We start from the raw sequence: 16,669 nt of genomic DNA on the forward strand, positions 1-16,669 counted from the left end.
TAATTAGTTGGGCCTAACTAGTTTAGACTAGAATCGTTCGTATTTGGGCTTTGAGATCAATTCGGCCCGTATATTGACTAAAACATTGAAACGTTAAACCATTCCGCGTTTAGAGTAGTAAACAAAGAAAATTAAGGTTGTTTAAAGAAAACAAAAGTAAAGTCTCGTTGACCAACACACTTTTCTGACCGAAGTTCCAATATTCTTTCTTCGATCTTAAAAATTCTTTTGGAAAGTTCATAAATTTGGTCGATCCGGTGGGCAGAGAAGTATAAGGGAAAAGCTTTCCGACACAAGTTTTGTTTTTAAAGTTAGTCGGCGAATTCTAGAAACGATGTTCAATTTCTGGTAATAATCTTATTTGTGTTTTCGTGATTTTGCGACATTTTTTAGCTATCTGTTTCGTGTGCTCTATTAGTTTTTGTTTTTTTTTTTTATCGAGATTATTTTCTGATGATTAAGAAGGTTCTTGTTCGTATACGAGTATTCAAGACACTAGGTATGTTCGCTGATTAAGGAATGATTGTTGTGACTTTTTTGAAGTACTTTTAAAGGCACTTAGTGCAGTTATTCTCAGCTGTTGATTTAGAGTCCAGATTCGCTGCTTCTAAAATGTTGTGCAGTATAATCTTGCTACTATGTTGTAGTTCCATGTGAGAGTCTTGATGAATCGATGTTCTGCATATTTCCCAACTTGAGATGGTTTTCTGATTTTCTTTTGTAAATCTGATGAGAAGAAGTATTGTGATGTTTTAGTTTAGCTGTGCCTTTATTTGATATTTTATGTGTATGTTTTGCTAACATCAAAGGGGATCAAAAGACCAACAAGGACAATCTCGTCCTGCTGCGGAAGCTTCCTCTTCTTCGCAGCAGGCATGGTACTCGCCAAGCTCATCCCGGCCACAAACATCAGGTCAGGTTTCACCAGGCGAGGCAGCTGGCATTATCGCCTTCTTGAAAGACAAAAGGTTCGCTCTCTTGTGTGTGTGTTTTCTTGATGTTTCTCCTGTGTTGTGGTTTTTGTATGCTTTTTTTTTTTTTTTGAATCTCGTATACTTCTGCGGTAGTGTGGACGAGCTCAGGAAGCTTCTCTCTGACAAAGATGCGTACCAGCAATTCCTGCTCTCTCTCGACCAAGTCAAAATCCAGAACAACGTATGTCTTGAAAACAGTCTAATTTGTTTGTGGATAACGACTATGATTTTATAGTTCTAAGAATGTAGCTTCATTACTTATGTATTGAGATTATTGACTGGTGCTCTTTCTAGTCTAGACGTAAATACTGTTTGTTTTGTACAAAACGCCTTCATCACGGCATTACATGTTGAGACTTTCTGGTTCGTTGCTATAAGTCTTTGGACGCTAAAACCGGAGTAATTGTTTGTTTCTGTGCCATCAGATCAAAGATGAGCTCCGCAGAGAAACGTTGCAACTAGCTCGTAAGTTCTCTGTTGTTCATGTCATCTGACGAGAAACATTCTGTTTCATCAAGAAATCTAACATTGTCATGGTCAAATGTAAACAGGGGAGAACTTAGATAAGGAGCCACAGATAATGGAGCTCAGGAACCAAGTGGGTATTAAGAACCATATTTCCTTGTTCAGTTCACCATGTGTAAATAAGCTTTTTGCGTATCTCTTCTTAAGAAACCTTGTGTTACTCGTTTTACAGTGTAGAATTATCCGTACAACTGAGCTAGCAACTGCGCAAGAAAAGCTCAATGACCTGGAAAGACAAAAAGAAGAAATCCTCAAGTTCTACTCCCCTGGTTCTCTTCTTCAAAGACTTCAAGGTAACTTATACAACTGCAAAACCTCATCTTTCTTTACAGTTCTTGTGTCATCACTTCTAAACACCCTTTTGCGGGTTTTGCAGAGGCTATGAATCAAGCGGATGAAGAATCCGAAGCCCTCCAAGAGAAATTCCTAGAGAAGGAGATTGATACCGCTGCATTTGTTCAGAAATACAAGAAGCTTCGTACTACCTATCATCGACGAGCTCTGATTCATCTTGCTGCTAAAACCTCAGCCATCGGTTGAAACCATAACAAGCTTTTGTACACTGAACTGAAAACACAAGCACAACCAAAAAAGTATTCTGAAGGTTTAGAAGACAACCAAATTCTTGGTTTCTATCTTATGACTCTTATCTCATGTGGTTGTAAAGAAATGGTTTGACAGTGAAAATCAAAATTATGCGTTTTCTTGATATAAATAAATAAATAAAAGAAAACTACAAAGTCTGAAATCTCTCTGCAATCTGATAAAAGAAACTACAACGGCAATCTCAGAAAACAAAAAGCCAAAGTTTTCTTCAAACAACTTGTGTCTTCCTTGGGTGTGTTTTTTTTGTTTTTTTTACTCATCGAGCAGACCAGCTTCCTTAAGTGCGATCTTGTACTCTTCCTCTGAGTTCCAAGACTTGATCTCCTTAACGTGCGCTCCAAAATATTTCTCAATCTTTTCCATCACCTCGATATCTCTTCTATCATCGAGAAGCAGGTTGAACACAGCTCCTGCGTGTAGAAAGACACAATTAATAAATCGATGAGAGAATCGATTGTTATTAACTTATGGCAACACTTGAGGAAAACAACAAGGAAGAATCGATACTCACCTTTACGGCCAAAACGGCCAGCTCTTCCAACTCTGTGAAGGTAGACCTCATAATCTGGCTCCCCACCGGAATCATGTTTAGTAGGCATATTATAATTGACAACCAAATTCACCTGCAAGTATTGCATAACCGAGCAAGAGGCATTTAACTAAGAATCATTTTTTTGGGGAAAAGAAGATGAAAGAAAAAAGGGTCGAAGGATAATATATTACCCGCTGTTGGTCAAAACCTCTTGCAATGACATCGGTTGCAATGAGAACTTGAGTTAGGCAGTCTTTGAATTCTTTCACTATCTTATCTCTGTCCTCATTCTCCATACTACCATGAACACTGGTGACATCATATCCCATCTCCGCAAGAGCTTTGTGCAATTTGTTTGCTGACACCTTCGTTCTCACAAATATTATGGTCTGGCCAATATCCCCAAGCTCCATGATCTGATCCTTGATGACTTCAATCTTGGTTTGCTCATTTGGGCAAACCACTTTATACTGCTTTACTGAGTCCAAAGCCAGATCCTCTCTTTTTACAAACAGTTGGTTGGGGTCCTTGACTGTCCTCGCGACAAAATCTTTGACAGTTTCGTTAAAAGTTGCCGAGAACAGAAGAACCTGTTTAGAAGAGAGAAAGAACACAAGCACATAAACAAGTTCAGCACGAAGAAAGTAAAACCAAAAGGGTTTCCTTTAAACTGAGACTAACAGCCATGGAGATAATAAAATAACCCAGTCTTTGACAGTGAACACAGATTCATCATCGTTTCAACATGGAGATATGATTTATTACTTATTATAACATAAGGGGCTCTATACAATATAAAGAAACACAGCTGAATTGCTTCTATTTACTAAGAGCTTCTGAGCATTGAAACAGAATGCTCGAGTGGAATATCGTTTGCACCCAAGATATCATGGTAGACATACCACTAGAAATTCATAGTCATCCTAATTATAATTCAATAATCATGTCTGAACATACCTGAAAAGTGGGATTAACTCTCTCAATGTCTTTCATTATCCTCAATGAATCATCCCTAAATCCATCCTGCAACAGCAGTGAAATCGCAATTATAAACATATGAAGGGAAAATATGGTCACAGAAGTAAATCAGTAAAGTTAAGAGATTCACAAGGCCGATCAAAGCAGAAACAAAGAGCATACCGTAGCAAGCATCTGGTCAGCCTCATCAAAAACCAGAATCTTCAAATGATTTAGACCAAGTTTCTTAAAAGCTATCCACTTTTTAATTGTCCCAGGTGTGCCAATCACAACTTGGGCAGAAACGGCATCTCGTCTCATATTCGATACACCTCTAGTCCTCTCTGGGACAGCAACTTCAACAGCGATCCCAGTAAACTTCCCCATCTTCTGAAGAACTTCCACATTCTGTCATTCATATCAACCATCCATACATGAATTAAAGATCTTTCACATGTTGATCCCAATTCAACAATCAACTACTCTCAGATCATCAATCAATAGAGTAACTAAACTAACCTGGTTTGCTAATTCTCTGGTGGGGCAAATGCAAAGGGCTTGAGGCTCTCTCAGATTTGGGTCAACACGACTAAGCATTCCAAGAACGAAACAGGTCGTCTTGCCGGATCCGTTATGCGCCTGAGCAATCAGATGCTTGTGAGGGGGTGTCATAATCATAGGCAAACTGATTGCTTGGATCTTGCTCGGCTTCTCGAACTTCATCTCTACATACAAGCCTTTCATCAACTCAGGCGATAAGTTCAAATCTTCGAACCTACTTGCCGATGTATATGGTGTGTCACCAGAAGTAACCTACAGAGAGTGCGAAAAATCAAAATCAACCAAATCAATCTGGGAAACAAACAATTCTAGACTGATATTGGGATCATCAAAGAACTACTTTGCATCAACGATCCATAAAAACCGAATTTTGTTTCCAGTAAAACCCAGATCTAAGCTTGAACACAATCGCAATTCACTAAACGGAAGAAATCCAGCAAGGGTTACTAGTAATACCGCTTTGATGTTGGAATCTTCGGGTTCTTCAAGCACAGATTCATGTTTCTCTTCCTCCTTAATACTCAAAGAATTGAGCTCCGAAACTGCGTTTGCTTCCTCTTCATCGTCATCCTCAACATCGCCCCACTTTTTCTTCTCCGTCGTGGTGGGCTCTGTCTTCTCTACGGCGATCGATGCTTCCGCGGAGGATGAAGATGACTCAGCGGCGGGGACTTTCTCTGCAGTATCCGCCATTCTGTAGCCCCAGACCCAAAAATTTAGAAACTAAAATCGACAAACTTAAAAAACCAAATGAATAAAAAAGAAAAATTTCCATTATTCCGTGAAAGAGTTGAGATTCTGAGAGAAGCAAAAACCTGTAAAGTAATAGAATCTAGGCTGCGAATCCGCGAAATCAGAGAGAAGGAAGACCACGAACAAGAGAAATCGTGTTGATCTATTTGTCAGGGAAAAAAAACCCAATAAATATCACTACCGGCTGCTTTATTTTCAAGCTAGTGTACAAAGGAAATAACCGACTTTACCACCTTTTTTTTTCAATTCGGTCGGTTTATGTTTTTTTTTTCATTACAATTTGGTTTGCTGTCCAAATAAACTTACCTTTTTAATACAGAAAAAAAATTCTCTAAAATTAAGCCTTCAATTACTAAATCACTTTGGGCTTTATATTACGAGAAGCCCGTTTCGAAGCGGTTTAAGAACATTAACTTTTTAGTGGGGGGGGGGGGGGGGGGAATAAAAACTGTAATTGTGGTCGTTTTGGTTCTAACATATTTTAGTTTCAAACTATTTTCATGTGGTCGTTGGTGGACTGATCATGTGTTAAACGATAATTTACCCTCGTTTTGGTTAGTGTAGAGTGTAGTGTTGACTGTGTAGTTAGAGGTCCTTTTTTAGAGAGTAGATATTGGTTTTGATTTCATGTTTTTATTGTTAGAAATTTCCTTTTCGGATAAGAGCATGGATTATCGATAATTGGACATCCGGAGAGAATCATCTAATCAGATTTTGTGTTTAGGGTTTAGGTTTCTTTTTTCGATGAGGCCCGACAAGAAACAGGCACAAGCGAAGACCACTTGAGCTAGAGATGCATGTCATCGTTTATGTATATTTAACTAAGGTAAATTTAAAAATTTATGTTAAATAGATTTTCTTAGTTGTATTTGTTTTTAGTGCCAAAGAAGCAAAATAAATTTTTATAAATGTTTCAGTCAGCCGTCTAACCGTCTAAGCGACCATTAGATGTACAGACAAAATTCGTTGGTTTTTTGTTGTTGATTGTTTAACCAATTTTATCAAAATCAGAATGATTTTTTTTTTTTTACAAAAGAATCAGTCCATTAATTCGGGTTTATAGGCAACGTATAACCAAAATTTTGTATTTACAAGTTTGCATTAAAATAGGCAATTTTCTCTTATTTTGGTGCTTCTCCAAGGCCATTCTATCAAGTAGAAATTTCCCGTTTTTGGGTTTAAAATTCTATTGAATATAAGAAAAGAGCCATGATGGCTTATGCACGATATAAGAAGGAAAAAAAAACACAGTCTTTGAGGTGCGCAAAGTGGATGCCACATTACCTGCAACATTATCACAAACAGCAACAAAAAGTTGGTGGAGGCCACACTTTGTTATAATGACATTTTGGCAAATATTCAACTTTGTTTTCTTCAAACATATACCAAAAACCTATATTCATGCCTCCAACGGTTCAACAAAAACCAAATTTGATTAATGAAGAATTGAGCAAATCAATTAATCAATACAGATGATCTCTCAGTCCCCCATCTGCTTGTCATTATATAACAACCCTCCAAAGTTCAAACCAAACAATCGATCGCTTTGAGATTCAAATCGAGTAAGAGGAAGGCTTTGTTGCATTTTGAAACCTTGCTATGACGGAAGTATTGTTGCCCATGTTCCAAGACCACCGACCAAAGAGATTGGCCTCACATATAATTTTCACCTACTCTGTTGCACTAACAAATGCTTTTTCTTTATCTTAAACATAAGCATGAGGAGAATGATTATCTTTGTATGACATGCATCATTTTCTTAACTCCATTTTCTTCGCCACTAATAACTCTCTCTCTATCCCTCTCTCTCTCTATCCCTCTCTCTCTCTCTCCCTCTGTCCTAACGGTCTGATTGCAATAGACAAGAAGGAAAAAGGAATGCAAGAGATGGGAGCTTCAGGGTTTATAGTTCTTCTCTTGGTTTCTTGTTTCTTCAGCAAATCCAGAGGGGCGGTTGTTCCTGCACTCATCATGTTCGGTGACTCCATTGTTGACGTTGGCAATAACAATAACTTATTCAGCATTGTTAAATCAAACTTCCCTCCGTACGGCAGAGACTTCATCAACCACAGACCCACCGGAAGATTCTGCAACGGAAAACTCGCTGTGGATTTCTCAGGTGAAGTTTTCTTTTATATATAAAACCACTGACCACATCTCTCTCTCTCTCTCACACACAAATTCATATGCTTTATCTCTCCTTAATCTAATTGGTTTTTATCTTCCTACTCGTGTCTAGCTGAGTACCTTGGCTTCTCTTCATACCCACCTGCATTCCTAAGCCGAGAAGCAAGCAACGAGGATCTCCTTATCGGTGCCAACTTTGCATCAGCTTCTTCAGGATACTATGATGCAACATCTGTTCCATTTGTAAGAGAAACAGAACAGTAAAATTAACATCAACACACACATGCCCAAGTAATGATCCACAAGGCTTTGCTCTTCCTTTTACAGGGCGCGATCTCCTTAACACGACAGCTGAGCTATTACAGGACGTATCAAAACAGAGTGACGACCATGATTGGAAAGGAGAAAGCACGCGTGCTGTTCTCTAAAGCTATCCACATTTTGAGCGCGGGATCTAGCGACTTTCTTCAGAACTACTACCTCAATCCTCTGCTCAACATCATATATACACCTGATCAATTCTCAGATATTCTCATGAGATCCTACTCAAACTTCATCCAGGTACTTTCAAGTTTAGTAACAAACTTTAGAACCTAATATTCTTAACAAGTCAACTGTATGAATGTGCAAATTTACAAGAACCAAACAACTCGTTTCAGTTATTTACCCTTTTTTGTGTGTCAACAAGAATTATACTGTCGCTTGTAACAGAATCTGTATGAACTAGGAGCAAGGAGAATCGGAGTCATATCACTACCGCCAATGGGTTGCCTGCCTGCAGCTATCATTCTTTTCGGTTCAAAAAACACGAGTTGTGTCGAGAGGCTGAATAATGATGCTGTCATGTTCAACACCAAACTTGAGAACACAACCCAGATATTGATGAACAGACACTCAGGCCTCAAGCTCGTCGCCTTTGATGCCTACCAACCTCTCCTGGACATCATCACCAACCCATATGACAATGGTATATGCCCCTGCAAAGGCAACTTTAAATACTTATTCAACTTAAAACCATGATACCGTTAGATATTTAGCGGAAGAACTCCTCAGAGAACTAATCTTATAAGCAACTAACAAGATACCGCTAACAATTTTAATTATATAAACTCCTTCTAATTACAGGATTCTTTGAAACAAAAAGGGCATGCTGTGGAACAGGAACAGTAGAGACATCGTTCCTTTGCAATTCTCTATCCAAAGGAACGTGTTCAAATGCCACAGGATATGTGTTTTGGGATGGATTCCATCCCACAGAGGCTGTGAACGAGCTGTTGGCTGGTGAACTATTGGGTCAAGGAATTTCTCTAATCTCTTGAATTGAATTCCATCTCGTTTGGATTGAATTCAAATTGTATACCTACAAATAGCTACCATTATGTCTCTCGCTCTTCTCTATCTCGTGTGTGATGATGTATCTCACTTTCATAAACCAAAAAAAATAAGAGACAAGAGTGTGTCTGTGTGTGTGTATGTGTGAATGTAGAAACTACCGATTTGGTCTGTGTGATGGGTCTATAGGTCCAAGCTTTGTTAGAGAAGATCACCATCTGGTGGTAATTTGTGTTTTTAATTTATCTCTGGAGCATTTCTACGATTCATTGCAACAAGAATTTTGGTAAAGCTATAAATATAGCAAAGTTTACTGATATGTGAACATCATAAAATATTCAGGTCAGGTCAAACATATAAGGTTTGAGTACTTTCCATATCACATTAGTTGATTATCATATACCAACTACTAATAAGTACCAAATTCTCGATATCTTAAGAAAAACCAAACAAACTATATGCACCAGTAGCGATATAACTGACGAGTAAAACACAAATACCTGGTCAGAGGTCTCTAGGAGAGTTCAAATCCTGCATTTGAAGTAATCGCGTACAATAGTTTCTCCCTCATAGTGCTTGCTCGTTTATACGTTGGAAGCTGAAGCCATCCACAAATAAAGATTAAACAAAACAGGTACATGAATCTTCGCAAGTAGACAACAGAACAATTGAAACTCCACCTTAAGAGTATTGTAGCACGTAGAAGCAGACGGAAGCCTTTCTACATCTTGTCCTCCAATAGCCGCCCAAAGAGAGGTATCACATGAAACCTTCAGAAGATGTAAAAGCACAAATGTAAAGAAAAAAAATACCAAACAGAGAATTTCACATAATTTTTTAAGAAACTAAAGTTTCAAAACAAACTTTATGGATGATGAAGGTTGGCTGCAAGTATTTGAAACCAAGGAGTGGTGCCCGAGAACAACTAGTCACAAATTTGAGGAGCATGCAACGTTCACTCGGTTCAAACCCTTTCATCACCTGAGACAGGATGCCCAGAGAGAAATTAAACAAACAACGAAAAGTCTGCGTATGACACAAATCGGCAGACAGATTAGGAAGAAAAAGAAGAGATCAGGGCTCCTGAATTTGATTCATTACCTCCCAAAAGATTTTGATTGTTCGACTGCTATCAGTGTAACCACCAGTGTATTTTGTATTCCTTCTTAGGTCATCAACATCAATATCATGGTTTCCTCCAGAGAGTAACTGCAAAACATCATTTTTGTAAAATGATAGTTTGGTACAATATAAAACTCTAGAAATAATTACACTAAAGCCGCATACCTGGTTGAATTCATGGGCGTTAAATAGTTTCAGCCAAGCAGGAGATATAAGGTCGGTCAATCCTCTGTAAAATGCATTTGAAAAGGGGACAATCTGCATTCAAGACATAGGCCAACATGATTAACTCATTATGCAATAAATATTTTTTGCAGGATGATCAACCTTCGATTAAACGGGAGAAAAAGAGACGAGACCTGCCGGTTGAGTTTATAGTCAGCCATTGCATGAATATATTGCATTTTGTTCTCATTCGTAACTGAAATATCCTTCCCACCGGGCTTAAGCTCAATTATGCTCATTTTCCCACAAAACTCTTCAGTGACTGTGAAATCCAGACAGAGTTCCTTCAAATCACCATCATATTGCTGCATACAAACAAGAGTCTCGATCTCAGAAACCCTCTCTTGTGATACTTACACAAGATTGAATGTTGACATATGAGGTGACAGATATATCACCTGTGATGGTTTTTACCTTGATATACATAAGGTTCCTGTAGAGCTCCGGATCAAGCCCTGATAGTTCATCAATAAAGCTATAACGTCCCAATAGCTTCTGGATGAAAACGTGTGAAAAAGAATAATCCAGAAGTATTCCCTCATATAGAGCTTTTCCAACAATTCTTCCAAGAAACTCAATCATCTGAATCCCGTTCTCAAGGTGCCGAGCAGATGGGCTAGGAACAAGCAACCTATCTGACGTAGTCGTTTGTGAAAATAACCCATACCTTGTGGAAAAGAATAAAATGGCATGTCAATAAACACAAAACTTAACCCATCGGACAAGCAACGCCATACACTAGAATAAAGTACATATACAGAAGAGCTTACTCGGTAGCAAAAGCTGCTTTTGTTATGTCAGTCAAAAACTCTTTTGAAAGCCCACCATAGTCTAGGCCAGCCTCAGGAAGGCCAGACTCATTCACAAACGAGACGTGGATGGAGGATTTTAGCCGGCTACCAATAGAATTCAGTTGTCGAAATCCATCCTCAACCACATGACCTCGACGAACGACTATCTCTATTGACCTCGCACCAGGTGCATCCACTTCACCAGCCATTTTCCTTGACGCTTTATCCATGCTTATAAACTCTCTAAACACATGGACCCTGCAGGGATAACAAAACATGTAAATAAACACTATTCAACAGATAAGAAAAGTGAGGAGACAGGTAATAGTTAGTTACAAGTTTATTGTGGCATATAAAAGACATGGATAGGCTATAAAGAGTAATCGATGTAAAAGTACCTTTCCTCAAATGGAAAGGCATGCGGAGTAATTGTTATAACAGAACCCATGCTTGGAGACGTATGAACATCACTGCCAGGTAAAACCTCATGAGTTCTTGCAGCAAATGCAATTGGAGGTCTACTAGTTCTACCAGGTGAGAGCCACAAAGCAGAAGGACAAAAAGGGTGCCTGCAATCTCTTTCATACAATAAATGCAAACATCTGATAGCAGAATCCATCAGTTGTCTATTCTCAGGACCTGTGCCTCGCAACAATCCATTATACACGAGTGTGTTAAGCATTGACGCAATTCTGCGTTGCTTTTCTAGCATAAAGGGAACCTATATCATGCCAAAACAAATAAAGTTACCTCCAGTAAATATCAGACTAATATAATATAAGCTGCAGGAAAACATGCTGTGTGTTTACCTGCTTCTCATAAAACTGTATGTCATCAAGAACAACGAGTAAATGCGCATAGGTTGCACAAAATAGCTGAAGTAGGCATGCCACATCTTTGGAGATACCTACAGGACCACCCCTCAGAGTTTCCACATCCCACACATCATCAGTTGACCCTTTAACCTGGCTTGATTCTGGTTGATCACTAGCACACTCCACACGTTCCCGCGGTCCGGGTGATTTACCAGAAAACTTGTTTAGCACATTCACCCACTTGTTAAATCCGTCGTTCTTAAGATGTTTCAGTTTGTTCTCAGAAGGACTTCTTGTACTCCATGAAGTTTTAACAGGTCCATGAGATGAATTGTCAGCAATTGAACCATTTTCAGGGAATAGGACACTCTCTAAAGAGCTCCACAAAGAGACAATGTATCCAGGACAGAAGGACAACATGTTAAGGACAGGCAAAGGCCCTACAACAGGATTCAGCACGCAGAAGATTCTCAACATGCACGAATAGAATCGTGCAATATCAAACAGTTCTAGTGTTTCTGATACTTTCTTACTACTCGCCGATGCACCTTTATCTGCTATAACACGAATATCTTTCCCAGAAACCGCCAACAGTTTTGCGAGATGCCATTGTTTACATACTGGTTGAAGCAATTCCACAAACGATATCTTCGCAGTATTTTCTCCTTTCCCAGTCTCATCCGACGTGGCCTCAAAATCTAGATGCATATCCTGAATTCCAACATTTTCAACCCGAGACAAGAGATTCTTGGCAAGAGTCACAATAACATGAACGTACAAGACATAAAACATCTCTGGATTGGATTCTTGTGGGTCCATAAAATCGGTTTCACTAACTGTTGCCAGGGATATGATGTTCCCAATAGCCCATCCAACAGAAGGAATCTCCATGGTACAACTTTGCTTCTCTGAATGCTCTATTTCAGATATTCTGGTCAAGATTTTGTCCCTCAAAATCTGCTGTCACCTGCCAAAATTTAATAAGTCCTTCGATTGTTTGGAAAAACGCAAGCAGTTCATCCGAAAAGGTAACAGAGATTTAAAACAAGTCAACCCATTCTCTCTATTTTGAGAGTTTGACAAGAAATTAATTGGCGTAAAAATAATTTGCTGTGAGTTTTACCAATATAGTGTGAAAGCTTGGCATTAGTATGCTCTTGTGCTTCAGTGCACGTATGAGAGCGCTTGGCAGGCAGCAAACAAGTCGAGGAATCGTCAGTATTAGAGAAACATATTCTTCAACAGCCAAATTCGTGTCTGGTTGACTGTCATCAACAAAAGCAGGCTGTCTCGCATGGAACGGTCGTACGGCCAAAGTTACTGCACTTGTTGTAATCAATAGTCTCTCATCTGTATGTTTGGTTAATGTCTTGATATATCTTCTAACTGCTGTGTAATATCCACTTTTACAGCTCCCAATAAACTGAATGATCATATTGCCAGCTGTTTCTGCATCTTTAAAATTGTCCTTTGTAATGATCTTCCAGCTTTTTGGATCGGTTAAAGCAATGAGGATACGTAATACAAGGGCACTGACACCAAGAACATCTTTTATCCTTTCCTGTGAATAACTAGACTCCATGAGAAGGAAAGAGCAGAGATAAACCAGCTTTCGTGTTTGACAGGCCCATGTTTTACTCTCTTCAAATGTACCAACTGCTAGTGAACAAAAATTGTACCCCTGATCTGCAAAAGACAATAACAGCATTCATTCAAGCAAAATTTATTTCTGTTCTAATATGCACGACTAGAGAATGCAGAAAAACAATCATACCATTAGAGTTGATGCTCTCCAATAGAATCTTAAAGCAAGTTTGCATGCAGAGTATATCTCTTGCCTGTATCTTTTGATGTTGGACAGACAAAGATCTGATAAAGAAGAGAAAAGGTCTCAATACTCTACTTGATACCCAACTTTTAGTCAGTGTATCAGAACGGCAACTCAGTGAATTCTCCCACTCCTCTCGGAGCTCTATAGCTTCCATCTTTCTCACAATGTATGACCTCCAAACTCTCTACAAGTATTGGAAAATGGGGTAAGTTTATGCCGTCGTCTATGTAGCTGAGGTAAAGTCCCATTAAACCACAAATGACATCCAACTCAGAAAAATTATAACAATGTACTGGAAATGATGACAGCAAATCTACGCCACTTATACCAATATGAATAACCTTAAAATGCTGATGATAGAACATAACTACACGGTTTAATTTTCTGTTCAACACTTGAAGCCAAAGTCAAGAGATAGAAGTACCTGAATGAAAAGTGCTGCAGCATTAGCCCGTCTCGCATAATTGCGTAGCTCCCTCTCTTGTGACACTTTAGCAAGCAAAGCATCCCTTGATATTTCCCCACTACTGGCGCCTCTAAGGGACACCTAATAAGATTTCGTTTTTAACAATGAAAGATTCATCAGCATGCACCAATTAAGGACATTTATGCAAAACTTGGATCACCAGATTTTAAAAGGAGCCAAATTCCTAAGTTTCCATGAAACTAGTTCATTTTAATCGCATTCCAAACTGAAGCAAATGGGATCTGAATACTATAAGAATTAAGAACCCTAAGTTATCCTAGAAAAGTGATAATTTAACATCGAAAAAGTTATCGGATAGACCCACCGATTTCACAAGACAAATTTTCAAGCCAAAACCAAAATTCAGTGCGAGCAAAAAGAAGTGAGAGTTGGGATCGAATCCGAAAGCGAACCGAAAGAAAAATTGTAAACATAGTGGATATTCAGATCTCTCCAGTGAAAAAAAGTGATGACCAGAATTCAGAACACAGCAATAAAAAAAAAATGGTTATAAATTTCACAGTAGCGGAAGAATAAGAAGAAAGAGGTACCTTATGCTTGCGATTAAGGTCCATTGGAGGGTAATATTTTGTCTCCGATCTTCTTCTTCTTCTTCGTGTTTTGGCTTTGGGTTGACGTCAAGGATCGAATCGAAGACACTTTGTTGAGCACGAACCAGTTCTTTATGACGTCAGCTTAAAAAAAAACAAAAATGTATGCAACCATTTTTTGTTTGTTTTTTATTTTATTTAAATGGATTGTGATAGAATAATCCTTTAGGATTTAATATTTTCTAGTTATAAATTTTGTTTTATTATTGTATACTAAAAAGTAATACTCTTTAAATTTTACATATAGATAAACCTAAATTTGATTTTCTCTTGAGCTTTTGTCGGATGTAGACCTTTGTAAACAATTTTGATGAAGATTAATTTCTACCTCTACTTTGACAATTAGAGAAGAATCTTTCGACGTTAAAAAAAAAAAAAAAAAGAGAGAGAAGAATCTTCATCACTGGATCATGGATTAGCTTGATTAGGATGGATATTATATATGTTAATGTTCATGGTTGAATCTTGTTAGATTCTTCGATTACGTTGATCATACTTGATTGTTTTAATATAGAACTTAAGAGTTGTTCTTGCACTACAACTGTTTGTGGCGTAGGAACAATATTTTTTACCCAAAAGAAAAAAAAATTGGTTTATTGGTTGGCATTTTATTAAATGGTTGTCATATTACGCAATTGCAGAATATCGGTTTGTGTTCTTTTATAATATTGGCCTTGTTGCTGTATCAGATGTGTGCATCAACCCTTATATTGGAAACATTTCCTTTAACGATCAACAAGAACGTGATCAATACAAGGAAAACAAAAATGCAATGAGAATCACTTAAGAAAAGGCCTCAAGGAGCAAATAAGAAACCTAATTAAGCTTTTGTACAAGTGGTTTGAACAGCGAGCGTAGGAGCTCCCTTGCAGTGGCTCGGACCAAACATCTCGTCCGTAACCAAAAGCACACACTTGTTTTTTCCAAGACAATTCTGCAAAAAATATAATACTAATTAACAATAAGTTTCATCGAAATATATATTATCTACTACTAATTACTCCCCATGCATGAGGAAAAGGCGAACCAACATAAAATTAATGTTCGTTAATTTTGTTAAAACCTTTTTGACGAGTCTCAAGGTAGCTTGTGCGCTGCAATTGCCGTGTCTAAAATCTCCACATGTACCAGTGGGATTGCCATAATCAGCGAAATCAATTTTTGTAATAACATATCTAGGTTTATCGCAAGAAATACGCGTCATCGGACCGGGATCGGGATTTGATTTATACACACGGTATATTCCTTGCCACGTTGATTGGAATTAGAGAGATAACGTTGCCGGTTACTGTCGATTTTGATGCCGTTTGCATCATCAGAAATGTCCATCTTTGAAGCTAAACCAAACACAGAGGAATGAAATAAAACTAGAAGCAAAATGAAGCCATGACGACAAAGACAATGTGAAGTATCCATTTTTTTCTATTTTCATATATAATCAAGGATAACGAAAATGTATAAGTAGACTACTTTTTTTCAGGGGGCGAAAATAGACTACTTATGGATGTTTATATATAGGTGAAAAAAAATGAACTTGGATTAGTTATGTTTTGGAGAGGCGATTCGTGTGTAGATGTGGCCACCAATTTTCCTCTCGATTTGCAGTTTTTCTTGGTTTTCGGAGGTGTTGGGGAAAGGCTTATGACTTTTCAACGATTTCTTATAAATAGATTTGTATTTTCATTGAAAAAAAAACAAAAAGAATTAACATATTTCTCGTAGACGTGAGATTCATTGGTTTATTGGTTGATCTTTAGTTTTTTTTTTGTCTCTGCTAATTGATTTTATTGTTATATACAGTATAGGCCAAAATATGAGTTTTCATTTATATTCTCTATTTAGTCATGTCATGAAATTTTTCGTATATGTTTCTTATACTTCCACCCAACTTGCCTTATTTAATTAGACATATATATTCACCATTAATACGCTTTGTTAAACTATGATATTCCAAGAGTATAAAGTTTGTTGATGTGTGCACTGAAATACTATAATTCACCAGAATTGGTTCTCAAATTCTTGCTGTGTATTAAACTTTCTTGCTCTTTGTGAAATCAAGGGAGAGAGAGAGAGAGAGAGAGAGAGAGAGAGAGAGAGAGAGAGAGAGAATAGAACTGATTTAACCATGAAAGCAATTCAGTTCAGATTCATATAAGCTCAGGATATTAGTATTAAACACTTGATGTGTGCACGGTTAGAAACTCATAACTCACGTAATCCTGAGCTTATATAAACAACTAGAAACCCAAGTCACAAAGATGAACTAAAATACTGTCAAAACCCTTTCAAAAGTGAAATCAATTGGTTTTTAATTGAAAACTTGTGATACTTAATATCATACCAAAATTGAAACACACTATGGTCCAATCCAAACCGAAATCGTTTTAATCCAATACTGGTCCAATCGATCCGATCTAAATTGGTCACGTTGACTACATCCA

The 16,669-nt window shown here is 37.8% G+C and overlaps 5 protein-coding genes across 7 annotated transcripts; 2 read left to right on the forward strand and 3 right to left on the reverse strand.

Annotated features, from left to right (window-relative positions):
- Positions 1-143: 143 nt before the first annotated feature.
- Positions 144-2,235, forward strand: LOC18021621 (vacuolar protein-sorting-associated protein 37 homolog 1). The gene is made up of 7 exons (XM_006403660.2): positions 144-348; positions 810-968; positions 1,068-1,155; positions 1,400-1,439; positions 1,526-1,572; positions 1,672-1,792; positions 1,876-2,235. Exons 1-7 carry the CDS (start codon positions 335-337, stop codon positions 2,037-2,039), a joined length of 633 nt encoding a protein of 210 aa, XP_006403723.1. The 5' UTR covers positions 144-334; the 3' UTR covers positions 2,040-2,235.
- LOC18021622 (DEAD-box ATP-dependent RNA helicase 38) lies at positions 2,181-5,118 on the reverse strand. The gene is made up of 8 exons (XM_006403661.2): positions 4,971-5,118; positions 4,612-4,849; positions 4,114-4,407; positions 3,778-4,002; positions 3,595-3,660; positions 2,829-3,227; positions 2,617-2,728; positions 2,181-2,515 (listed from the first exon to the last, which is right to left on the reverse strand). The coding sequence occupies exons 2-8, from the start codon at positions 4,846-4,848 to the stop codon at positions 2,358-2,360; spliced, it is 1,491 nt and encodes a 496-aa protein (XP_006403724.1). The 5' UTR covers position 4,849; positions 4,971-5,118; the 3' UTR covers positions 2,181-2,357.
- Positions 5,119-6,390: 1,272 nt separating this feature from the next.
- LOC18021660 (GDSL esterase/lipase At3g53100) lies at positions 6,391-8,659 on the forward strand. The gene is made up of 5 exons (XM_006403662.2): positions 6,391-7,027; positions 7,148-7,278; positions 7,363-7,596; positions 7,747-8,002; positions 8,161-8,659. Exons 1-5 carry the CDS (start codon positions 6,655-6,657, stop codon positions 8,352-8,354), a joined length of 1,188 nt encoding a protein of 395 aa, XP_006403725.2. The 5' UTR covers positions 6,391-6,654; the 3' UTR covers positions 8,355-8,659.
- Positions 7,635-14,288, reverse strand: LOC18021661 (E3 ubiquitin-protein ligase UPL7). Of its 3 annotated transcripts, none has more exons than XM_006403663.2 (15): positions 14,169-14,288; positions 13,576-13,698; positions 13,095-13,335; positions 12,444-13,006; positions 11,315-12,277; positions 10,904-11,226; positions 10,485-10,763; positions 10,129-10,381; positions 9,849-10,019; positions 9,655-9,747; positions 9,469-9,576; positions 9,232-9,348; positions 9,048-9,137; positions 8,868-8,965; positions 7,635-8,012 (listed from the first exon to the last, which is right to left on the reverse strand). In XM_006403663.2, the coding sequence occupies exons 1-14, from the start codon at positions 14,190-14,192 to the stop codon at positions 8,882-8,884; spliced, it is 3,432 nt and encodes a 1,143-aa protein (XP_006403726.1). In that variant the 5' UTR covers positions 14,193-14,288; the 3' UTR covers positions 7,635-8,012; positions 8,868-8,881. The 3 variants fall into 3 exon arrangements, 2 of the variants coding, with proteins under 2 accessions (XP_006403726.1, XP_024013439.1); XM_024157671.1 differs by having other exon boundaries at positions 11,315-12,280; XR_002900255.1 differs by lacking the exons at positions 7,635-8,012; positions 8,868-8,965; positions 9,048-9,137 and having other exon boundaries at positions 9,287-9,348; positions 10,113-10,381; positions 11,315-12,280.
- Positions 14,289-15,048: 760 nt separating this feature from the next.
- LOC18021662 (beta-galactosidase 14) lies at positions 15,049-15,644 on the reverse strand. The gene is given in 3 exon segments (XM_024158020.1): positions 15,049-15,162; positions 15,292-15,449; positions 15,452-15,644. Coding segments are annotated over 3 exon segments (465 nt in total).
- Between the last annotated feature and the right edge of the window lie 1,025 nt (positions 15,645-16,669).

This window comes from Eutrema salsugineum, unplaced genomic scaffold (assembly GCF_000478725.1).
Source record: "Eutrema salsugineum unplaced genomic scaffold, Eutsalg1_0 scaffold_16, whole genome shotgun sequence".
In the NCBI taxonomy this organism is placed as follows: domain Eukaryota; kingdom Viridiplantae; phylum Streptophyta; class Magnoliopsida; order Brassicales; family Brassicaceae; genus Eutrema; species Eutrema salsugineum.